Consider the following 23516-nt stretch of genomic DNA (forward strand, 5'->3'; position numbering starts at 1 on the left):
AGCTTCATGGATGCTGGCAGACTGACTCCTGGGTCAAAAGAAAGGGACTGTATTACTCGCGAGTTCCATTTGTCCCCCCAAGTACCCCAAGGAGGTGATGAGTGACAACCCAAGTTATGATGTATGGTCTGTATCACAGCCGAGGAACTCCAAGCTTAGGAACCCCTTGAGTTATAAGATGGACTGCTGGACCAACCAACTCATCCAACCTTTGTCCTGCAGGTAGACAATGATGTTTATTATCATAGTCAGGAAAGAAATTTGTCCTCTGCCTAGACAAGCATCCTTGAACGTGTTCAGTTACTGTAAAATTTCCATAGAGAATTGCTCAACACATACCAGTCTAGTATCCCCTGTGGCACCTGGCTGGGAAACCCACTTTATCAACATCAGAGCCAGTGAGTGCCCTACGGAAAAAGAGAGGACTGATTTTCATGTGAGCTGACTGACCTCAGCAAGGTGTGAAGGGTCAGGCACCCAGCCACACTTCCCCAGGCTTGTAGACATGGCCAGCACGCAGCTCGGTGTGGTCTGGAGCCTGCTGGCCACATGTGTCATATGCCATGCTAAGCTGGCAAATATTTTATAAATTGTCACCAATAAACAAAAACTGTCCCTCACACTTTGTGAGACTAACTTCAATAATGATTGTGTGAGCTTTTATAGTGACTTTTTAAAAATTTCCAAACTATTCATATTTTAATGTAGTCCTGGGTCATGGCCACAGAAAGACTGAGGCGCTCTAATGCATTCCCCACAAGCTGGGCATGATTTTCACTCAGGAGTAGTGAAAAACAAGTGACCTGTCAGCTCCTAACACAGAAGGGTGTCTACTCCCTATGGAAACATTAATAATTGACACAGAACAAGTACAAGGCAGTGACAAAGTGGTGTCCAGGCTTGGTACAGTGGCCCGGTCCACACCAGCAGAAGTGTGGGTATCAGAGGACAGAGCTGTTTCTCAATCCTACTTGGAAAGTTAAGAATTCCGATGTTGTGGTAAGAGCACAGGAGCTGGACAGATGCGGCTGAAATCCTGGGTCTAAGCCCTTCTGATAACACAACTTTCAACAAGTTACCCTTTCTTCCATTGTTGGCAAGTGTGATTCCAAGTGAAACGGGTTGGCTGAGGAGGTAATCTAGGTCAAGCGTGTTAACTATTATGAAGCCAGGTACATAAATTGGTAAGTAGTAGCTATAATTAAGATGAGTGATTGTGGAGCTAGATGTGTGAAGGAATACAGGTATGAATCAGACTTCCATTTTAAATCAAACTCCCTAAAACTAGGCAGTGAAATCAGATGCAGCCCATGATTTGGATCCAACCTGGACCTTATTTTTTCATAGTATTTCTAAAAACAGGGTCTCTTTAATGTCCAACTGGTACTAAGTTTTGTCCTCTCAAAATTAAAATGGCCTTGCCATTATCCAGCGGGAACTATAGTCAGCATTTTGGTTAATATTCTCCCAATCATCATATTCTAGATATATACCTAGTTATGCATAAGTACATGTATAAAGTGTAATATAAATAGGCTTATCATGTACATCCTATTTTAAAACTGCTTTACCACTAAACAATTACTTCCTAAAATCTTAATACCTGTTATTTCTTTTAAACTTTGATTTCCTCCTGAGATCTCAGTCTGAAACAATTAGCATCTCACCTCCTTATTATCAGGCATATCAAAGGTTACAACATGAACAAAAAAGACATCAAGTTTACCTCTCTTTTTTATAAGAGGTACAAAATCTGAGTAAAGTTTCTTCTTGCATTAATGGAATCCTATTTTAATGTAAATGCTCTTGCTTCACTAAAGTAATCTTGGGATCACTAGTTTTGTGGAAGCACCTCCTATCTGGGGGAAAAACTGCCTTTGAACACCTGAAAATTGGGTTGATATTATCTGGTTAAGAGGTGGTATTAGTCATGTAAGATTGTGACCATTTAGTCATATTTAATAACCCACTTACATAACCCTTATTTAATTCAGATACGATGTTCAGCTTGTATTTCTCGATAATGATCCCCCACCTTCAAACCAACACAGATGTACACACCCAATCAGCGTGCATGACTGCTGACTGGCACTCTTTCCAGTGACTGTTTATTGGGTGTCACGAACACAACTGTGATTATACAAAATGAAGTGGACACAGTCTTGTACAAATACCAATGGCATACATTTCACAGTTAATCGTGAAAGTTAGACAGGTTAACAAGTTCTATTAGTACTTTTCATAAGTAGTTTGATTTCCGAAAAACATTTTTAGTAACTATTAAAAGTTCTTTAAAAATACATGTTGATTTGAAGAACTAAAAACCTGTTTATTACATGAATGCTACTTATGAGAATTTAAAATAATGGATTCACTTCCTATTTTTCCACAAGTCTTTGACTTGTTTATTTACTAAATTCACAGAACTTGGGATGCATTTTTTTTTAAGTTAGCAACTTCCTTAGGGTTACTAGGAGGTAGACTAATTATGAAAAAGGGAACATTTAATTATTGCATAAAAGACTTCCTTGCATACTGATTACTTCTCGAACCCCAAAAAGTGCTATTTAGAGTCAACGGCCCATTTTTTTCCCTTTAAAGAAATACAAGGTGATTGAATGTCTGCTTCATTTCCCTAATCACATGTAATAAAGTTATATTGCTGTCACTAACAGCAAAGACAATGGTATATTAATTTTTTTTAGAGACCCAGTCTCACTCTGTCACCCAGGCTGGAGTGCAGTGGTGTGATCTCGGTTCACTGTAACCTCTGCCACCTGGGTTCAAGCAATTCTCCTGCCTCAGCCTCCCAAGTAACTGGGATTATAGGCACCTGCCAGCATACTCTGCTACTTTTTATAGATTTTAGTAGAGATGGGGTTTCACTCTCTTAGCCAGGCTGGTCTTTAACTCCTGACCCTGTGATCCACCCACCTTGGCCTCCCAAAGTGCTGGGATTATAGGTGTCAGCCACCGCACCTGGCCAGTATATTAATTTTAATAACAGTTAGAACCAGAAGGAAAAGGCTGCTATATAGGAAAACATACAAATATGTAGATAAAAGTGAAAAACTGAAGAATGTTGACTGTTGACTGTTACGTTACTCACACAGATGTGCTGGATTAAACATGCTGACTCTCCATTTATTCCAGGGAGGTGGAGCTCACCATGGTTCCACTGCCCACCTGATCCCCAAATGTCAAAGTGAAACAAAACTCAATAAATTCTAGATGATTGTTTTACTTCACCTAAAGAATTATCTGCAAATAAGAAAAATCAACTGATAGGGCAAAAAGAATAGTCTGTGAATTGTAAACATTTAGGGGAAGATGGGCTCCTGACTCAAAGACAACCTGCCCCAAGTCTTAGTCTGTGGAAGGTCAGAAGGCTGCAGTATTCGGCCACATGGAGATGGTGTCTTCATGTCTCAGAGGGTGCATTCCGTAGGCCAGACGTGTGCTCACCAACCGATGCAAGGGTCAGGGCAGTCCCGCAGGTACGTTTCATACTGACCTTTGGTAATATCTATCAACGTTGTAAATACGGTTAGCTGAAAGAAAAGTTGTTTTTACTTTAAGGATGTTTTCAATTCAGAGATGTTCAGGTATATATAAGCATTTCTATACCTGTAGAACTTGCTTTATCAAGTTATTTAATATTAAATAATAAATATAATTATGTTAATATATGGAAAGCATGTTATAGAAGGTATATATTTAATATAGTATAATCATTTTATATAGTATTAGCTAATCATTATACAGTAACATCAAATAACTAAAGCAACCAACTTCAATAGGACCATGTTTCAGGTCATGAATATAAACAGGCTCAGCAAAGAATCTCCAGCTCTTTACAAGAGCTTATTCCTGACAGCACATTGCTTCACCACCAATGCTTTAAGACTGCCTTAACCCTCCTTGATGCACAACTGACAGTCCTGCAAGGCCTCACGGTGTACTATGGAGGAAAAAACGTGGAACTTTGGCTATCCCTATCCTTAAAGCATTTCTAATACAGTGGGGGAAACTGCAGGCACCTAGCTCACAAGGTGCACACCCAAACTCATGGATCACACACTACAGTCATGGGATTGTGACTTGCTCATAGACGGGGTAGGCAAAATGAAAGTATGGCAGAGTCCAGGAACTGAAGGAAGGCTTCCTGTGAGAGCCAGGGTGACCTGATTGTCCTGGCAGGGGTAAAGGAGGCATGTTTACTTTAGGGAGAGTTGGGGAAAAGGACCAGGAAGAGAAGGAACAAGTGGGATAGTTACAGCGGCATCTTCAGAATGTTCAAGCAATGACTGGTAGCAAATGGTGGGATGATTAGGAAACTTTTTGCATTTTTTAATCTGTGGTGCGGGGTACATCTTTACTACATAAAAAGATGTAGTAAAGTTTAAGGGAAACCCTAACCTACCAAGACACAGAGCTCTGTCTAAAAATGGACTTCAGACTTTGTTCTGTTGACTTTTAGGTGTTAGTTGTATAGTGTGAGATTTTTAATAGACATGGATAAAAGTAAAATGCCAGACTTAATTCAAATGCCATGTAAATAAAGCTAGAAACAATACTCTGACCTATCAAGACTCAATGATCAATTTCTTTGTTGTATTCCAAAAGTTATAGTTTTAGCCACACAAAAATATTTTAAAAAATATCAGCCCTAGGTGAACATAACTTCTGTGCTCAAACTGATCAAAGATAACAGAGAAAGATAAAACATAGGACCAGATTCTTTCCCTAAAAGGCAAGTATACATATCATATTTAAAATACCTTGTTGAGCACAGGTTTTGTTGACAGGACATCATACATGCTTTCCAGCGATATACTCTAAAACAGACAAAAATAGTTTTGTTCGGTAATTAAATACAGAAGCCAACAGCTTATCTACACAAACAGGTCCTTAGAAACCAAGATACTCTTTAATCAACCTCCCCCGATGGATGTTCTGTGGGAGTCACTGTTTGAAACACAGGTAACAGTTTTCATGGATTACTTTCCTCTCACTCCTTGCGCCTTTTAAATTCTCACTTGTTTGTTATTCAGCTACAGAGTGGCATCCAGCATTAGAACAAGAAAGGGAAAGTACAGCACAAATTGGCATTTAAGTCAAAAAAACAAACCAAAAACTCAATGGAGATTGGCTAGAGATACTGAATAACAGGAGGTTTATAAGTCATTTGAAGGCTGAAGAAAAATGCCAGAACGAAGAGAATCTTTCATGGCAACAGTTTCTTTCTAAGTAAGACACAGCAAAGGTACCTCTTGGGTGGTGCGGTTCAGGCACATCTTTGCAGGCGTTCTGCGATCATCAAGGAAGAAGGGATTTTTCCAACGGTCGTAATTTGTTTGTACCACATACCATCTACCCTGCTTAGGATCGAGTCTAGATGCAAAAAGAGAGATTCCCTCTTAGGCTACATGCCTTAAAACTCAAAGTATGTCAGTGTATGCACCTGTTTCTACCTCTGCTTGAACAAACATACTTACTCATATACATCCAACGATTCCTTTCTGTCTCGTGTAATCACACAGCCCTCCCCAGACTGGTTGCCTCCCAGGATAAAGTACGCTGGGGCCAGTATCTTGGTCTTGATCAGTGTATTCTTGGCTTCTTCATAACTACATAGAAACATTTAAAAAGAAAACTTTTTTATTTCATTTTAGTAAATAATTTTACTTATTTTAAAATTTAAGTTTTGGGATACAAGTGCTGAACATGCAGGTCTGTTACACAGGTATACATGTGCCATGGTGATTAGCTGCACCCATTAACCCGTCATCTAGGTTTTAAGCCCCACATGCATTAGGTATTTTCCTAATGTTCTGCCCCTCCCCTTTCCTGCAACCCCCCGACAGGCCCTGTGTGATGTTCCCTTCCCTGTGTCCATGTGTTCTCACTGTTCAACTTTCACTTATGATTGAAAACATGCAGTGTTTGGTCTTCTGTTCCTGTGTTAGTCTGCTGAGGATAGTGGTGGGAAACATTTTTAGTTGACTTAGGATGGAAATGTTTAGCTCTGTGGAAACTAAAGGAAAACAAGTATCTCAGGACTGTGTTCTTTACTTATTTTTATTTTTAGAGATGGGTTCTCACTATGTTTCCCAGGCTGGTCTCGAACTCCTGGGTGCGAGCAATATGCCTGCCTTGGCCTCCCAAAGGGCTGGGATTATAGGCATGAGCCACCATGCCCAGACACAATGTGAGTTTTAAAACGGAATGGTGACCAATGACTCTGGGAGAAGCAATCCCTGCCTCTGTGTGGTGAACACTGAGACGGGAAGTGAGAATTTTAGGAAGTCCCTCTTATCTGAAGGAGAAACAAAGCGGCCTCAAGTGATCATCTTCCACCCTTACTGTCCATGCCTTTCACTCAGCAAGTGAACAAAGGGAAATGATATTCATTACAGCATATAGGACTCAGGGAATACAAAGTAAACCGTCTTGAAAATTAGGACTATTAAAAATTGAAGTGGGTTATCACAGAACACTACTAACATTAACTCTTATTCCCTGGGAAGTATTAAAAATAGGATTGATGCCCGTTTATTTCGACGCAGTGGAGGCTGAATGAAGGAAAGACAGTTTTGCTATTGTAAGATTTCTATACCAAAGCAGAATATAACTTGTAGGTTAATATGTGCTACATTTTATATTTATTTATTTTGTTTTTTTGAGACAGAGTCTCACTCTGTTACCCAGGGTGAAGTGCAGTGGATAGATCCCAGCTTATGGCAGCCTCGAACCTCCTTGGGCTCAGATGATCCTCCCACCTCAGACTTCTGAGTAGCTAGGACTACAGGCACATCCCACCATGCCTGGCTAATTTTTGTATTTTCTGAAGAGACAGGGTTTCATCAGGTTGCTCAGACTGGTCTCAAACCCCTGGGTTCAGGTGATCTGTCCGCCTCAGCCTCTCAAAGTGTTAGGATTACAGGCATGAGCCACTGTGCCTGGTCTGTACCACCACTTACATGAAGATTTTACTGTAAAATTGTTCTTTTATATGTGGGTAATTTTTTTTTGTATACCAAAAATATTCATAGGTGCCTTTCAGAATGTCAGTATCCCTAGTGCTTTTTAAGTAATTCATTTCTTTGCTATAAAACACACAATATGCACAAAGAAAACACGAATAATTCCACCTGAGTGTCAGAGGTTCACCTAAGAAATTCTGCAACAGTTCCTCAAAGGATTAAGCTGGAGCTTGAGAAATATTTTTATATTTTAATATGAGTAATTTAAAATAAATATTTGATAATACAGCAACAAAACACTTTACCTTGTGCTATTTTCCAGAACTGTTCTAGTGATAAACCCTATCCACATGGCATCTTTCTTTCCCAAAATCCATTCTAGAACACCTGGAAGAGATTGAACAAACTGTCAGGAACAGGAAGAGGTTAGATGATGTAACCAGAAGGCACAGTTCAGTCTTCCTCATGAAAAAGCTCTGAGGCTGGGTACGGTGGCTCATGCCTGTAATCCCAGCACTTTGGGAGGATCACAAGGTCAGGAGATGGAGACCATCCTGGCCAACATGGTAAAATCCTATCTCTACTAAAATACAAAAAATTAGGCGGGCATGGAGGCACATGCCTGTAATCCTAGCATGATGGGGCAGGGGAATTGCTTGAGCCCCAGAGGCAGAGGTTGCAGTGAGCTGAGATTGCACGACTGCACTCCAGCCTGGCTACAGAGCAAGACTCCATCTGAAAAAAAAAAAAAAAAAAAAAAAAAAAAAAAAGCTCTGCAATTCCCATTTCACTTCAGAATGCGCTACTTACCCAGATAACCGCCATTTATACTGAAACGTTCATTTAGTGTAAGACTAAACAGTCCCTGAGAAAAAGACAAAGCAAAAAAGTCAGACACATCAATCATGCTCTTTAAGGCCCTGTCACTCCCTGTACTTTAGGGTGGGATATAAATGCCTAGGTTGGGTAATGGAGAAGGTAAAAATAAATCAAAACCATGCAAGGCTTTTTTTTTTTTGAGACGGAGTTTTGCTCTTGTTACCCAGGCTGGAGTGCAATGGGGCGATCTCAGTTCACTGCAACCTCCGCCTCCTGGGTTCAAGCAATTCTCCTGCCTCAGCCTCCTGAGTAGCTGGGATTACAGGCACGTGCCACCATGCCCAGCTAATGTTTTTTATTTTTAGTAAAGACGGGGTTTCACCATGTTGACCAGGATGGTCTCGATCTCTTGACCTTGTGAGCCACCCGCCTCGGCCTCCCAAAGTGCTGGGATTACAGGCTTGAGCCACCGCACTTGGCCCCATGCAAGGCTTTTAAAAAAGTTCAAAGCATTTTTGAATCTACCATGTGAGGTAAGTGGGATATTACTGGCTACACTTTTTGAACAGGAAACTGAAAGCAGGGAATGAATGCCTGACCTGTCTAAGTGAGTGGCAGACCCCGGAGCAGATGCCAGGTGTGGACTCCCAGCCCTTGACACCTGGCCACATGCTCTTTATCCCAGAACAGGCTCAGAAACCTCCATTTCCTTTCTACTCTTCTCTACCACGGGATCTCATACCTATGAAGTGACAAGAAGTACAAGGGGATGAAAAGGGGCTTTATATTCTTTTTAGGTCACCATATTTTTAGATTTCACCCTTTACATAATAGTAAAAGGACAAAAAGCTACCAGTAAAATCATGTAACAGCAGATTCCTTACTGGTCTGAATCCTGTTAACATGCCCACATAGCCAGCAAAACTTGAAGCCTTGAAGACAGTTTTGTTGTTTCTTTGGAAGTCCAAATTCACTGTTAAAGGTTTTAATTCCTCGGTTATGACCCAGGTATTATTTTCTATGTTCCACCTACAAGAGACAAGTTTCAGTGATATTTAAGAAACACAGTGAAATAATGAATATGATGATGAGATCCAAGCATTTCACTAGGAGCTTCATCTAGCTAGTTGCTATGATCAATCCTAACAAGACCTTTACAATATGATATCTTTATTCTGTTTTCCAAATAATAAAACTGAGGTTCAGAGAAGCTGAGTAACTCTCTCAATATCACAAAGCGTATAAAAAAAATGAGCTTCAGAGTCAAACTTAGGATGCTAATTACAACACTCTTATTTTTTCAGAAAGGTCAAGATGGACACATAAAATAGCAGTGTGCCCGTCCTGTCTCAACACTCAGGAATCCATTTATCTTCACTTATGATCCTATTTTGGCCCTGACTTGGGACTTATTTTTCATCACTGTAATACAACCTACTCTTCTTATAGAAAACAGATCTGTGTTCTTTACTTACCCAAGAAATACTCCAAAATCCATATTTCTCCCATGTACTAGATGACCTATTTAAAGGTACACAGAAGAGACATGTAATAGCAGTTAAGATTCTAAATCAAAGATGGACAATTACTTTTGATTAACTGATTTTGGAGATTGAGTCTCATTCTGCTGCCCAGACTGGAGTGCAGTGGTGCCGTCTCAGCTCACTGCAACCTCTGCCTCCCAGGTTCAAGCAATTCTCACCTCTCAGCCTTCCACATAGCTGGGGTTATATGCTCATGCCACCACACCTGGCTAGTTCCTTTTTCTTTTTCTTTTTTTGTATTTTTTTTTTTTAGTAGAGATGGGATTTCACCATGTTAGCAAGGCTAGTCTCAAACTCCTGACCTCAGATGATCGGCCCACCTCAGCCTCCCAAAGTGCTGGGATTACAGGTGTGAGTCACTGCACCAGGCATCTAACTCTGATTAATTTATATTCACAATTGTTTCTTCAAACAATAAGTAAGAAGAAACATCCTAATGTCCTAAGCCTTCACCAGATGGAACTGTTGTCACTGTCAATCTGCCAGATAACCCCACAAAATCTGAGAGCACAGGTTTCCAGGTTAAGATAAGAATATGGGAAAAGCAATCAATGGTCATTTTTTGGCACTGTTACATGGTTCTATCAGGACACAGAAATATGAGCCTCAACTAATGTGATTCATCAAATGTTTCCCTTCAGGCATTGTCCCCTAGAGCAGGACACCTCAAGGGTAAGTTACAGGCAGATTTATACGCAGAGTATATAGGCTGAAGATCAGGGTGAGTCAGCAAAGTCGTTCTGTGCTTTGTACTCTGGGAACCAGTCAGGAAATATGGGAAAGTGAGGCTGGTATACACAGGGCCGCCTGGCTGGGAAATGATGGGAGAATGTGTGTTTTGGGTCTTAAGAAAAGGACAGATATCATGACATATATGAAGATAAGGAAGCACCTCCTGCGAGCGCTTCCATCAAATCACGTAGATGGGTATAAGTAGAATATTATAAATCATGCGGATTTATAAATCAAATCATGTGGATGGGTATAAGTAGAATATGAGGAACAGAAGAATGTTTCTACTCCTGAAACTTTTCTTCTGGGTTTTTTGCATGTTTGAATTCGACTTTAATAGGCAGTACAGTAGTCTTAAAATAAGGAGAGTTTTCAGTGCACTCATAAAAATTTACCAAGATATAAAAAGCTCTGTGTAACAGACAAAGAATTTACATAGCAAGCCTGGATTTTAAAAGTTCTAATTCCAGACCAGTCTGGCCAAGATGGTGAAACCCTGTATCTACTAAAAATACAAAAATTAGCTGGGCATGGTGGCGGGCAACGGTAATCCCAGCTCCTCGGAAGGCGGAGGCAGAGAACTGCTGGAACCTGGAAGGCAGAGGGTGCAGTGAGCCAAGATTGCGACATGCATTCCAGACTGGGCGACAGGGTGACGCTCAATTAAAAAAAAAGTTCTAATCCCTTTATTTGGAAGATTTTTCTTTATGTCATACTTTGTACCACCCACCCTCCCTCAATGCACATTTACCTTCTTTGTTTTCTGCTACTATTGAAGTACACATGGTAAAAACTTCATAAAAAATATTGAATGAAATGATCTCCCCTGTGAGAAAAGAAAGGAAAATTTTGTGTTAATATACAGAACCATGACAATGGGAGAAACATTTGTTTTAAGAAGACATTTAAGTGTTTTCATTGTGTGAGTGTATGCTTTGGCCAGTGGGGCTGTGCCGGAATGGCTGGCTGGATGGTGGTTTCTTCCTAGCCTGGACTCCATAGACTCAAGATGAAACAAGTCACCAAGGAAGCCACCTTCGGGCAGCTGAACCTCTGGGCAAGTTGCAATTGTTCTGCAACATGACGTCCAAAATGTTTCTCAACATGCTTCACTTTATATTTTCTTTTGGGAGTGTAAATATAATCACTTAATACATCTGGCTCTTGGCCGTTTGCTAGAAACATATTTGCCCAGATTTTTAAAGTTTGACTAAAATTTCTAAGGTGTAAAAGAAGCTTCAATAACTATTAATAAAATTAGTACAGAGCTGCCAAGAAACTCCATTCTACAGCATTTTAGTTTTTCAATATTTTCCCAAAATGTGTAATACTGCTATTTAGCATTTAATTCAAAGGTAGGCAGTATACTTTATTTCTGTCCCATTTAACATTAACATGTTAAGCTCAACATGTTTTTTTCACCCCAATCCAATGTTTATTTTATTTCCATTAAATTTTTAATTTGGTGAACTTCTACTCTTACTATACATTTTTAATAATTTAGAATAAATTTGTACTACTTACACATCATGTTATTTTTCTTAATCAATAAGGTATTTATGTTTGGTATTTGCTAGAGTTATTACATAATAATGGAATTAGACTTGCCTTTCATAAAGGCAGCGAGTATATATGTCCAATATGTTGACTAACTTTTAAATCTTTTTTTTTTAAAGCAGCAGCACACAAAACTAGCCACTTTTGTTGATATATATACTACCGATGTTCACAAATTCTCAAACATCTCTCTTAGAAAATGAAGGTACTATCGGTTATTTAAAATATTGACACTGCTGCTTTGGTAGCCAAAAGATGAAACTTTTGGGGTCATGGGGAAAATCTTTTTAATTAAATGCCATAAAGCTTAAATTGACATGTTAAAAATAGCTTCTCAAAACATCAATATCTATTAATAATTTTAATGAATGACATGCAAGGCCTTCTCCCTGCAAAGAAAAGATACAGCTCAGAGAAATCAATAACCTAAATAAACGCTGAGATGTGTATTCATGGATTGGAAAACTCAGTATTAGAATCCCTTCAAAATACCATTATGCTGTTTTTTCAAAGTTGACAGGCTGATTCTAAGATTTATATGAGAATGCAGATGGCCTTAAATAGCCAAAAGATTTCTGAAAAAAAAAAAAAGTTGGAAGAATTATACTAGCTAATTTTTAAGACTTACTATAAAGCTTTAGTAACTGAGGTAGAATAGTATTGATACAAAGAAAAATAGGTACATGAAACTTAACAGAAATTCTCCAAACAAAACCACATATACATCATCACCTGATTTTGTGTGTGTGTGCATACACACAAACATACACATTGTATATATAGAGAGTATATATGTATTGTATATTTATATCAAAGATACCACCGCAATTCACTGAGGAAAGGATAGCCTTTTGAATAAATGGTTTTTAACTAACTGGATATACCATATGAGAAAAACCTGAACCTTGACCCATAACTCATAGCATATACAAAAATAATTCTAAATAGATCACAGGTCTAAATGTAAAAAGTAAATATTAACATCTAGAAGAAAATATATAAGCATAGCTGAGTGTGGTGGCTCATGCCTGTAATCTCAGCACTTTGGGAGGCTGAGGTGCGCGGATCATGACAGCAGGAATTCAAGACCAACCTGGCCAACATGGTGAAACCTTGTCTCTACTAAAAATACAAAAATTAGCTGGGCGTGGTGGCTTGTGCCTGTAGTCCCAGCTACTCAGGAGACTGAGGCAGAAGAATTGCTTGAACTTGGGAGGTGGAGTTTGCAGTGAGCCGAGATCACAGCACTGTACTCCAGTCTGGGTGTCAGAGCGAGACTCCATCTCAAAAAAAAAAAAAAAAAGAAAAAGAAAATACATGAGCACATATATGGCTTTGGGGTAGGCCAAGATTTTTTAAATGGATACAAAATGCACTATTCAAAGAGAAGACTGAGATACTAGACTTCACTAAAATTAAAAATTTCTGTTCATCCAAAGATGCCAGTAAGAAAATAAAAATGAAAGTCATAGACTGGGAGCAGATATTCAGAATCCATATATCTGACAAAGGACTTATATTCAAAGTATGCAAAGAATTCCTTCAATCCAATGTTAAAAAGGGCAAAAGACCTTAACAGCCCTTCTCCAAAACAAACCAAAAAAAAGATCAATCAACTGTCCAATCTCATTAGTCATCAAGGAAATGCAAATTAAAACTAAAATGGGATACTTTGGCTCTCAATACAAAGGCTCAAATAAAGACTGACACTGTAAAAAAACAAAAAAAAAAAGAAAACACTGAACTATCAAGTGGAGAATTATCAAGTGGAGAAAACCAAAACTCTCACACTATGCTGACTCTACTGCTGTAATCACTTTGAAAAACTGTTGGCTGAGTGCGGTGGCTCACGCCTGTAATCCCAGCACTTTGGAAGGCCAAGGCGGGCGGATCACCTAGACCAGCCTGACCAACATGGAGAAACCCCATCTCTACTAACAATATAAAAAATTAGCTAGGCAGGGTTGTGCATGCCTATAACCCCAGCTACTAGGGATGCTGAGGCAGGGGAATTGCATGAACGGGGGAGGTGGAGGTTGCAGTGAGCTGAGATTGCACCACTACACTCCAGCCTGAGCAATAAGAGTGCAACTCCATCTCCAAAAAAAAAAAAAAAAAAAGAAAAAGAAAAAAAAGAAAAAAACTGCTTGGCAGAATTTACAAGGCTCAACTCTAAAACACAATCACTCTAAAACCCAGTGGTTCATTTCCTAGGTATATATCCAGAAAAATGAGTGCATAGGCCCTCTTCAATGTACTAGAATATTTATAACTCCTTTATTCTTAATATCCCAAATCTGAAAACAACCCAAATACCCTGTTCAAACAATAGCACACTACCTATAATTAAAGTACAAGAAATCACACACAGCAGTTCATATTGTTCAGTTCTATTTACAGAAAGTTAAGGAAGAGGCAAAACAATCTATAGTGACATTAAAATAGTGGTTACTTGAGGAGGCAGTATTTTCTGCAAAGGGGCATGATGGAGCATTCTGGAGAGCTGGACTCTTCCGTATCTTGATCTGAGTCACGGCTATATGCAGGTATGCATTTCAGAAGCTTCACTGAGCTGTATACCTAAGACCTGTGCACTTTGCTGTATGTGTATCACACCTCAATGGAAATATGTAAATGTGCTTCGTTTCATTTTTTAAAAGCCTCCAAGTGAACTTTACCTAAAGGTATATTAGTAACAGCGGCAATACCCTTCATTTCCTCTTCAAAAGGGCCAGGAAAGTTGCCAAGTAGGCTAGGCTGGAAAACAAATAAATTAATAAGCATTTAACCTAAAAAGCAAGCTTTGAAATCTAGTTCTTTGACATATAATTTGTTCTAGATGTTGCTGTCACAGTAAGTGATAGGAGTTACTTTTTAAAGCATTTTTACATCATGTATTTATAAAAAGATTCTATGAAATACTCAATACTGGGCCCCTATAGGGAGACCTGATTCTCAGATTGTTTTTCCTGCCTTATTTTTCCACCATTCTCAAGAGAAGGCAGAAAGTAGAGTAGTTTCACCTGGATGACCTAACATGACCTACAACACAAAAACATCGTAACAAGCACTCCTTATCTCTCTGTGCGAATCCACCCTCTAGCCATTGGCATATACCCTTGTTACCATTTTCTTCCCACACTCATGGAGATAAACTTGAACTGTTCACAGCCGTTCACAGCCTTGTGTCACGGTTAATGGCTGATCTTAGGCTAAGATGAATTAACTGCATTCTGTTAGCAAACCACAGACACTGAGCAAATTCAACGGTGGACATATATTTATTCTCAATGGCAACTACTAACGTCTAGATACAACTTATTTAAGTTCATGGCCTTTTGCTGAGATAATGTGTTAAAATTCATGACTCTCATTTTTTTAACCAATTATTATTTTTTTCCCCCTAGGAACTCAAAGCATTGCCCAAGTGGAATGTTTCAGCCATTTAACAAACAAATGTGACTGAATGGGTGTTTATTAAACACTCATTACATTCAGGCACTATGCTTAATAAACGGTGTGTCATCTAATCCTTACAACCACCATGTGAAATATATATTAGTATTATTCTCCTGATGAGAAAACTGAGGTTTCATAGGTTAAGAAACTTGTCCCAAGACACACAGCTAGCATATGACTGATCCAGCCTTAAAACCCAATGTTGTCTGATTCCAAGGTGTGGCACAAAAACACTTTGCAATGCTGCCCTCCCTGATAACATTCAGAGTAGAGGGGAGACTAGGGCATGTGGGGTACATGGAGACCTCAACCTCTTTTGCTCCTGCCAGCATTTTTTGTTTTGAGGAGGTCCGGTAAGTATGAACATAAAGGACAGCCTTAAACAAAAGCTCCAAGAGCATGAACATGATGGATAATGGGTTTGGTTGCTGGCAGGTACAAGTGCCATACAGACAATGTCCCCAGAGCACTCAGCTGCTAGGGCAATGATTCTCTACCGGGGCAGTTTTGCCCCTCAGGGGAGATTTGGCAATGTCTAAGGACATTTTTGGTTGTCACAACAGAGGGGGTGTTACCAGCATCGAGTGGGTAGGGGCCAGGGAGGCTGCTAACCATCCTACAGTGTAAACATCCTGCAATGATGGTTAGCTGGATGGCTGCTAACCATCCAGCCCCGAGACAAAGAGACATCCACCCCAGGCCAGCATCCTACAATGTACAGGACAGCTCCGAAACAAAGAGATACCCACCCCAGGCCAGCCATCCTACAATGTACAGGACAGCCCCGAGACAAAGAGATACTCACCCCAGCCCAGGCATCCTGCAATGTATAGGACAGACCCTCAACAAAGAAATACCCACCCCAGGCTGGTCATGGTGGTTCACATTTACAATCCCAAGACTTTGGGAGGTAGAGTTAGGAGGATTGCTTGAGCCCAGGAGTAGGGAGACCAACCTGGGTGACATAGCAAGCCTCCGTCTCTACTAAAAATTCAAAAAATTAGCTGGGAGTGGTGGCACATGCCTGTAGTCCCAGCTTTACTCAGCCTGGCCTACAGAGTGAGACAATGTCTCAAAAAAAAAAAAAAAAAAAAAAAAAAAGAAAAAGGAAAAGAAAAAAGCAGCCCAACCCCAAATGTCATTAGTGCCCAAAATCTGCCATAAAGAGCGATGAGGATCCCTTTAGCAGTTCTAGGGGCCAGGCCCTAGGTGTTTCATTGATTCTGCATAAACAAAAACGGGCTGATAAATGGAGTCTTCCTACATGGCCAGGATGAAAATGAAATGGTTTGGTGACTGCACAGAAACACTCAACCCAAGTGAGTTTTGGGGTCAGAGCTACTGAGGAACTCTACAGAACGTGGGCACAGGGTGAGTATGTCCTAATAAAATCTCTGGATGTCCCTGAGATACTTAAAAAAAACCAAGTCTTCAATAGTGAACTTACTACTTAAAGGGAAGGAAATACCATACTCCCAGATGAAATGTGTTTATTTGCCTGTCATAATGTAGTCCATCCTTTAACAAAACCATAATTTATTACGCTGTTATCCTAATATTACTGATCCCCAAATTTAAGTCCCTCTGAAGTTCTGACAGTGAGCCAGATTAATGCAAATTTGTCCAAGTCCCTGAGAAGAGGCTGTTGAATTATGCCTTAAATACCAGATGATTTTCTGATTTTTGTGTGTAATGTATATGTGCTTAAAATTTATTGTGAGAAATAACATTTCTTACCAATTTTTCATCCACCATCTGCATAAGTTTTCCACTTGGCACGAATGTATTTACCATATTTTTCACAGAACCTATTACAACTTTTAGCTGAAAAATAAATAAATAAAATGCTTACTAAAAGACATAATGAAATGCTAACATTTAATATTACCTTTTGGCTCACCCATATGCAGCTAAAAGAGATTGTTATTTGACAATATTACATAATATATGTATATTTGACAATATTTCAAATATATTATGTGTGTATATATGTGTGTGTGTATGTGTGTGTGTGTGTGTGTGTGTGTGTATATATATATATATACATATATATATATATACACATACATACATATATCTTTTTTTTGAGGCAGAGTCTCGCTCTGTCACCCAGGCTGGAGTGGGGTGCTGCAATCTTGGCTCCCTGCAACCTCCACCTCCCAAGTTCAAGTGATTTTCCTGCCTCAGCCTCCCAAGTAGCTGAGATTACAAGCATGAACCACCATGCCCAGCTAATTTTGTATTTTTAATAGAGATGGAGTTTCACCATGTTGGTCAGGCTGGTTTTGAACTCCTGACCTCAGGTGATCTGCATGCCTCAGTCTCCCAAAGTGCTGGGATTACAGGAATAAGCTACCATGCCTGGCCTCAATTAACATATTAACACAGTAAATCTAATTTTATCTTTAAAGTGAAATTGATTCTTAATTATTCACGTGAAGGAAAATGACACAAAGGGAAAGAAACAAAGGTAAAGTTTACAAAAAAGAACAAAAGCTACAGAGGAATGACCTCTTTTCCTCTATTATCATTTACTGTATATGACAGAAAGGTATCAAAAGCACAATTTTAAACTATTTTGTGGGTAATTTCATGAAGTGTTCATTAAAAAATACAGTAACATTCAATAAAGTTAGAAATAAAAGATTTAATATGTAGTCTTCATGGTCCTTGGAAGGGAAATAAATAAATAAAACAAAAAATATGGCCAGGCACAGTGGTTCATACCTGTAATCCCAGCACTTTGGGAGGCTGAGGCGGATGGATCACTTGAGGTCAGGAGTTCTAGATCAGCCTGGACAACATGGCAAAACCTCGTTTCTACTGAACACATAAAAACTAGCCAGTGTGGTGGCAGGGGCCTATAATCCCAGCTACTTGGGAGGCTGAAGCAAGGGAATCACTTGAACCCAGGAGGTGGAGGTTGCGGTGAGCTGAGATTGTGCCACTGCACTCCAGCCTGGGTGACAGAGTAAAACTCTGTCTCAAAATAAATAAATAAATAAAATAAAAAAATAAAGAAAGAAAAGATTTAACCTTCCCGGCATACCATTGGTGCCTTGTCAACCATCAATTCATGCCATCTTTTGTAGGGTGGTAAATCAAGATTTATGGTGTACCATGGAACTGGACCTCTGTACCTGTAATGAGAGGGGTAGCATCTTGAAATGTCAAAAGGGTTTTTTGTGAGGGTTAGCGAGATAGATCTATAAGGATATATGAGAGGCATATTCTTAACAGTGTAGAATTTGGTTACCCAAACCAAAATTTGCAAAGAAAGTTCATTCTCTACCTAGTACTTCTAGGTTGAGAATACAATCATCAGGGATCACAGGATCTTGGCATAGAATGACATAGTAGGGAAGGTTCATGTGAATTGGTTTTATGTGAAAAAATCAATTACGGCTTAAGAACTCTAACCTGATTATCAATGATGGGAAATAGCTACCATTTCCCCCCTCTAAATGTCTGCAAAAATTTAGTCTAGGCTCTAGATACTTCTTCAATTGGTTTCCAGTTTCAGAATTCTCTCTCAGAGAGTCTAACACTATTGCCAAATCATTGTCTCTAGTGTTGGCTTCAGGAAGTTCAGGAAGATCCTTTTTTTTTTTTCTTCTGGAGATGGAGTTTCACTCTTGTTGCCTAGGCTGGAGTGGGATGGCACAATCTTGGCTCACCGTAACCTCTGCCTCCCGGGTTCAAGTAAGTCTCCTGCCTCAGCCTTCCGAGTAGCTGGGATTACAGGCAGGTGCCACCATGCCTGGCTAATTATGTATTTTTAGTAGAGATGGGGTTTCTCCATGTTGGTCAGGCTGGTCTTGAACTCCCAACCTCAGGTGATCCACTCACCTCAGCCTCCCAAAGGGCTGGGATTACAGGTGTGAGCCACTGTGCTCGGCCAGGAAGATCACCTTTTAAGCCCCAGAGTGGCAACATTTATTAGCTTCCCATGATCAGCTTCAAGATCCTGCATGATTCTTTCTGTCAGCCATCCTAATCTTCCCTACTATACACCTCCTCTCTTCTCATTTTTCTGTACAAAGTTGAAGCCCAAGCCCTATTCGGTCATATCCATCCTCCAACTGCCTACTCTTTAGCTTACATGCAGCAGTTTCTGAGGACACAGCAACATTCACTCACTTATCAATGGAGCTGGCCCATATTTCTGGTGGATGAATTCTACAACTACCTTTGTCGCTATAGGAACATTATTTTCTGGCTCTTGTTACTAAACTGAAATAGCTTTTAAGGGTGTGCCATTTAGTGATTTAACAGTATTAACAAACCTATGCCTAAAAATAACCATCATCTGTTCCACTGATCTGATCCTGAGACTCATAGGGTGACTCTGGTGTGTGCCACAATGGGACCAGTCTCCTAAATTAAAATGTTATCTAGACTTACGTCTATAGCTGGGGATGGGTTATTACCTGAAGTCATGAACTGTGGTTCTATTTGTATTTCCACTGCCATAATACTTCGGCTGCCATAAATAATTACTTGGCTCTCTAAATAATGCTACAGAACTTGGGGCCCTGGTATATGTATGAAGTTTTATGAAACTGTTAACTAGCAGCCATTAAGGTTGTGATTTAGACAGAAAAGAAAAGCATACTCAATTTTAGAAATGTACATTTAAGCAAAATCATAGTGAATGAATTTTGTTCTTTTAAGTTCCTCATTTTCTTAGGAGCTGATATCTACATGAAATACCATAATACTTATATTCTAGAAAAAAGCTTTTAATCACAACAAATTAATTCCATTTCTGATGGACCACAATTTCACATGTAAAATTTTGTCTCACAATTAAATAAGCAATTATCGTTCCCCTTGTTATGGGCAGGTGTACTAGCCTCCCCTCTCCCTTCAAGGGTGCATTTAGATTTCTATGTCTAACAGCAAAGATAACTCAGTGGCTTGCTGGAGCTATGCATGTCGTGCCCATGAATTCCTATCAGCTGCTCCTCACCTCATAACAGCCAACCAATCCCAAATCATGCCCCTATATCTGCCGTAAATTCCTGATTCTTTTTCTAGAGTCTTGGGTAGGCTCATGGATCTCAGAGAGGTGACGGAGAGGGGATGAATTCAATACAATCAACAGCCAATGAATGGATTACAGTGAAGTGGGCATGATGAGAACCTAGAAACGTCTCAACCATCAAATCTGCACTAATTAGAATTTGAGAGACCCGGTTAATCTAATAAACAAAAATATTTTAATAACTAAAGCTTAGCCATAGTAACACATTTTACATCTCATTAAACAGTTTTGTTTTGTTTTGAGATGGAGTCTTACTCTGTTGCCAGGCTGGAGTGCAGTGGCACAGTCTCGGCTCGCTGCAACTTCCACCTCCTCGGTTCAAGAGATTCTCCTGCCTCAGCCTCCCGAGTAGCTGGGACTACAGGCACATGCAACCATGCCCGGCTAATTTTCTGTATTTTAGTAGAGACAGGGTTTCACCATGTTGGCCAAGATGGTCTTGATCTCCTAACCTCGTGATCCACCTGCCTTGGCCTCCCAAAGTGCTGGGATTACAGGTGTGAGCTGTCGTGCCTGGACTTAAAGAGTTTTCTAAAACATTTCAATATTTAACTTCTGCACCTCACTTTACCATAAGAATAAAAGAGTATCTATCTTATAAGAACAGTGAAGACACTACATGAAAATGCAAAGATTAAAAAAACAGCAGCACTGGTATTCAATCGATGGTAGTCATCACAGTGTATTTTCCTACTTTACTGCACACAGAAAATATCTTTTAATCTTTTTTGAGACTTAGTGTTTCCTATGTCCATGCTATTCATAGTATCTGTTACACGGGCTGAACCCACGTGGCTACCCAGGTGGCATGGAAACGAGGCCAAGGGAAAGAACACATATACAAGAGTGCAGGTGCGAGGCACCCAGGGAGCAGTGGGAAAGAAATGCTGAACGGACTCAGATGGATTCAGGGGTGATCAAACTCTCAGTTCCTTTAACTCCAGCACTGATTCGACTAGTCATGCTGGCTAAACAGGTTATCTCTTTTTTTCCTCACATTTGCCCATGCATGCTGCCCAAGTGTATGTACTTAATCGAAAGGCATGATCTCACAGGTCCAGGATGACTGTTTGTCATTCAAAGCTACATAAACATCCACACCTGTCTCCCAGATCTCAAGATCCATTGTTAGAGGTCAGAGAGGAGAAAGACGAGAGCAAAGCTGAGGCTTTTTGTGTAGGAAAGCAGGGACGTGAGGTAAAAAGAAACTCAGCAGAAAAATGAAGGCTAGGAAAGAAATGTACACATCATGTCTACGTAAAAATGTGTATGTGTTTAGGGGTATATATGTATATGTATACATGCATGTACAGAATATGTAGACATACTCATGTGCACATGGCAATAGGAATCAGTAAAATGCCCAATCAGGAAAGGTTTATCGTTTGCAGGGCATTCGATTTATAGACATGTGTAAAGTGCACTTAAAAGGGAGTAGGAAAGGCCTTAAACGTGGAAGGCACCTCACGAAACATTCAGCTGAGAGACACAATCAGTAAGGCAGACTTGTCACCGAAGGCCAGGATGATGCCAGTGATGACAGAAAGGAAGACTTTCAGATGGCAGGCCATTGAAGAAAGAGCTGGAATCAACACTGGATCCGAACAGCATCAAAACTGGTTACAGACACCCGCCACCACACCTGGCTAATTTTTCTATTTTTAGTAGAGATGGGGTTTCCTCAGGAGGCTGAGGCAGGAGAATCACTTGAACCTGGGAGGCGAAGGTTGTTGCAGTGAGCAGAGAGTCGCGCCATTGCACTCCAGCCTGGGCAACAAGAGTGAAACTCCATCTCGAACAACAACAACAAAACAAAAAAACAACAAAAAAACCTGGTTACCTCGAAATTACTTCCTGCCAAATACTGACCTCTTTTTATATAAAGGTGAGTAAGTCACAAGAATTTAGTTTATTACAGTTTCATGCAATGTGGGACAGAGGCTATTTAGAATACATAGTTTAGACAACAGCAGTACAATGTATATAATTTGGAATGTTGCAGAAACTGAAAATGTCATCTCGATACCACTTGTTAGAGTTGTACTGTTTTCGCCCGCAACCAGCAGGCTGCTTTCAGAGACGGGCAGAGTAGGAGAAAAAGATCACTGTCCCCTATACCTGTGTTCCTTCCTTCTTCTGTTCTGTACCCCGAGTCTGCGAGCTATTATTGTGTCTTTCTCACAGGCCCATTTAAACACGAAGGATTTGGAAGGACCAAAATCTAGACTAAAAATATTAATGTTAAACACACTGAAACATGATTCTGGTCCTCCTCTTAGGTGTTCCAATCCTGTTTTGTTCTTGATAGCTTTGTCATGCCAAGGTTTATTCTGAGAACGTTTCACATATGAGGTTCTATGCTTTTTGTTCCAATATGATTTGGTGGTTTAGATCCAGGCACCACAGAGAATCACAGGCCATTTCAAACACAGCCCTTACATTTGTCAAAGATGAGAAAAACACTTAGTGGTAGATAGAAGAATTTAGTGGAGAATGAAAAGCCTTTTCTTTCCTATGATTTTGATAGGCTAGCACTGGGCATCTGAATTGAAAGATATTTTCATATTTGTCTAAGATCTCAGCCAAATGTATAATATACAAATCTCAGAAACAAACCTCTGTCACAGGATAGAAAACATGACTTAAGTTTTTTATTCACTATCATTAGTTTATGAGAGATTATTACATAGAGGAAAACACTCTGCAAAGGTCAAAGGGAGTTTGGATATCTGACGTTTACTCACGTTGGTCCTGAAGGAGGATAGGTAGATTTTCTGCAGTCTTCTGTCCACTAAAAAGCAAAGAAAATTAAGTTTCAGAAAATAACAAATGCTTGCTAACGGAATAATCAATTTGCAAAAGTAGTTAACAATCCGTGAAGATAAAATCAAATCTGATTTTGCTCTTTTACACCATTTCAATGTCTCTTAAATTAAGTCTTTTCCTCCAGAGAAAACTTCTAAAATCCTAAATCACTAAGTGGATTTTCAGTTTCAAATCAATTTGCAAAGGTGCTAGGTGTTATAATTTGGCTCTCATATTGCAAACATACTGAGTAACAAATAAATTTAAGAAAGCAGACGGAAAATGTTTATGTTAGAGAGGCTGACTTAGCACTAAAAGTAAATAACCTGATGGCATGTATTATCTGAACTTATGAGCCATGTGTATTGCAACCTGTCCCAGGCTTTGCCTCCCAAACCAGATTTTCAGGGCACACAGCACAGGGCTCTTCATCATCTTTCCGTAACTTACCATCCCAGCCTTATCTCCTGGCACTCCCCTTAGTATTTACAGCCAAACACAAGCACTTCCTATGATCTCTCACCCTTGCATGCCTTTGCATGCAGTATTCTCTCTTGCTAGAATGCC

General features: G+C 39.7%; 1 protein-coding gene across 1 annotated transcript in view; it reads right to left on the reverse strand.

Moving 5' to 3' along the window:
- Window positions 1–2065: 2065 nt before the first annotated feature.
- The window catches only part of ASAH1 (N-acylsphingosine amidohydrolase 1), a 30901-nt gene continuing 9450 nt past the window's right edge, over window positions 2066–23516 (reverse strand). The window contains exons 2-14 of the mRNA XM_003935568.4: window positions 22889–22935; window positions 18147–18237; window positions 16835–16921; window positions 14317–14395; window positions 10833–10907; window positions 9281–9326; window positions 8690–8834; window positions 7797–7851; window positions 7292–7373; window positions 5499–5630; window positions 5271–5394; window positions 4782–4838; window positions 2066–3551 (exon numbers count right to left, since the gene is read on the reverse strand). Of these exons, the coding sequence (XP_003935617.2) occupies window positions 3462–3551; window positions 4782–4838; window positions 5271–5394; window positions 5499–5630; window positions 7292–7373; window positions 7797–7851; window positions 8690–8834; window positions 9281–9326; window positions 10833–10907; window positions 14317–14395; window positions 16835–16921; window positions 18147–18237; window positions 22889–22935 (1110 nt within the window). The 3' untranslated portion in view covers window positions 2066–3461. The remainder of the gene's footprint in view (window positions 3552–4781; window positions 4839–5270; window positions 5395–5498; window positions 5631–7291; window positions 7374–7796; window positions 7852–8689; window positions 8835–9280; window positions 9327–10832; window positions 10908–14316; window positions 14396–16834; window positions 16922–18146; window positions 18238–22888; window positions 22936–23516) is intronic.

Source organism: Saimiri boliviensis, chromosome 13 (assembly GCF_048565385.1).
Source record: "Saimiri boliviensis isolate mSaiBol1 chromosome 13, mSaiBol1.pri, whole genome shotgun sequence".
Classification (NCBI taxonomy): Eukaryota; Metazoa; Chordata; class Mammalia; order Primates; family Cebidae; genus Saimiri; species Saimiri boliviensis.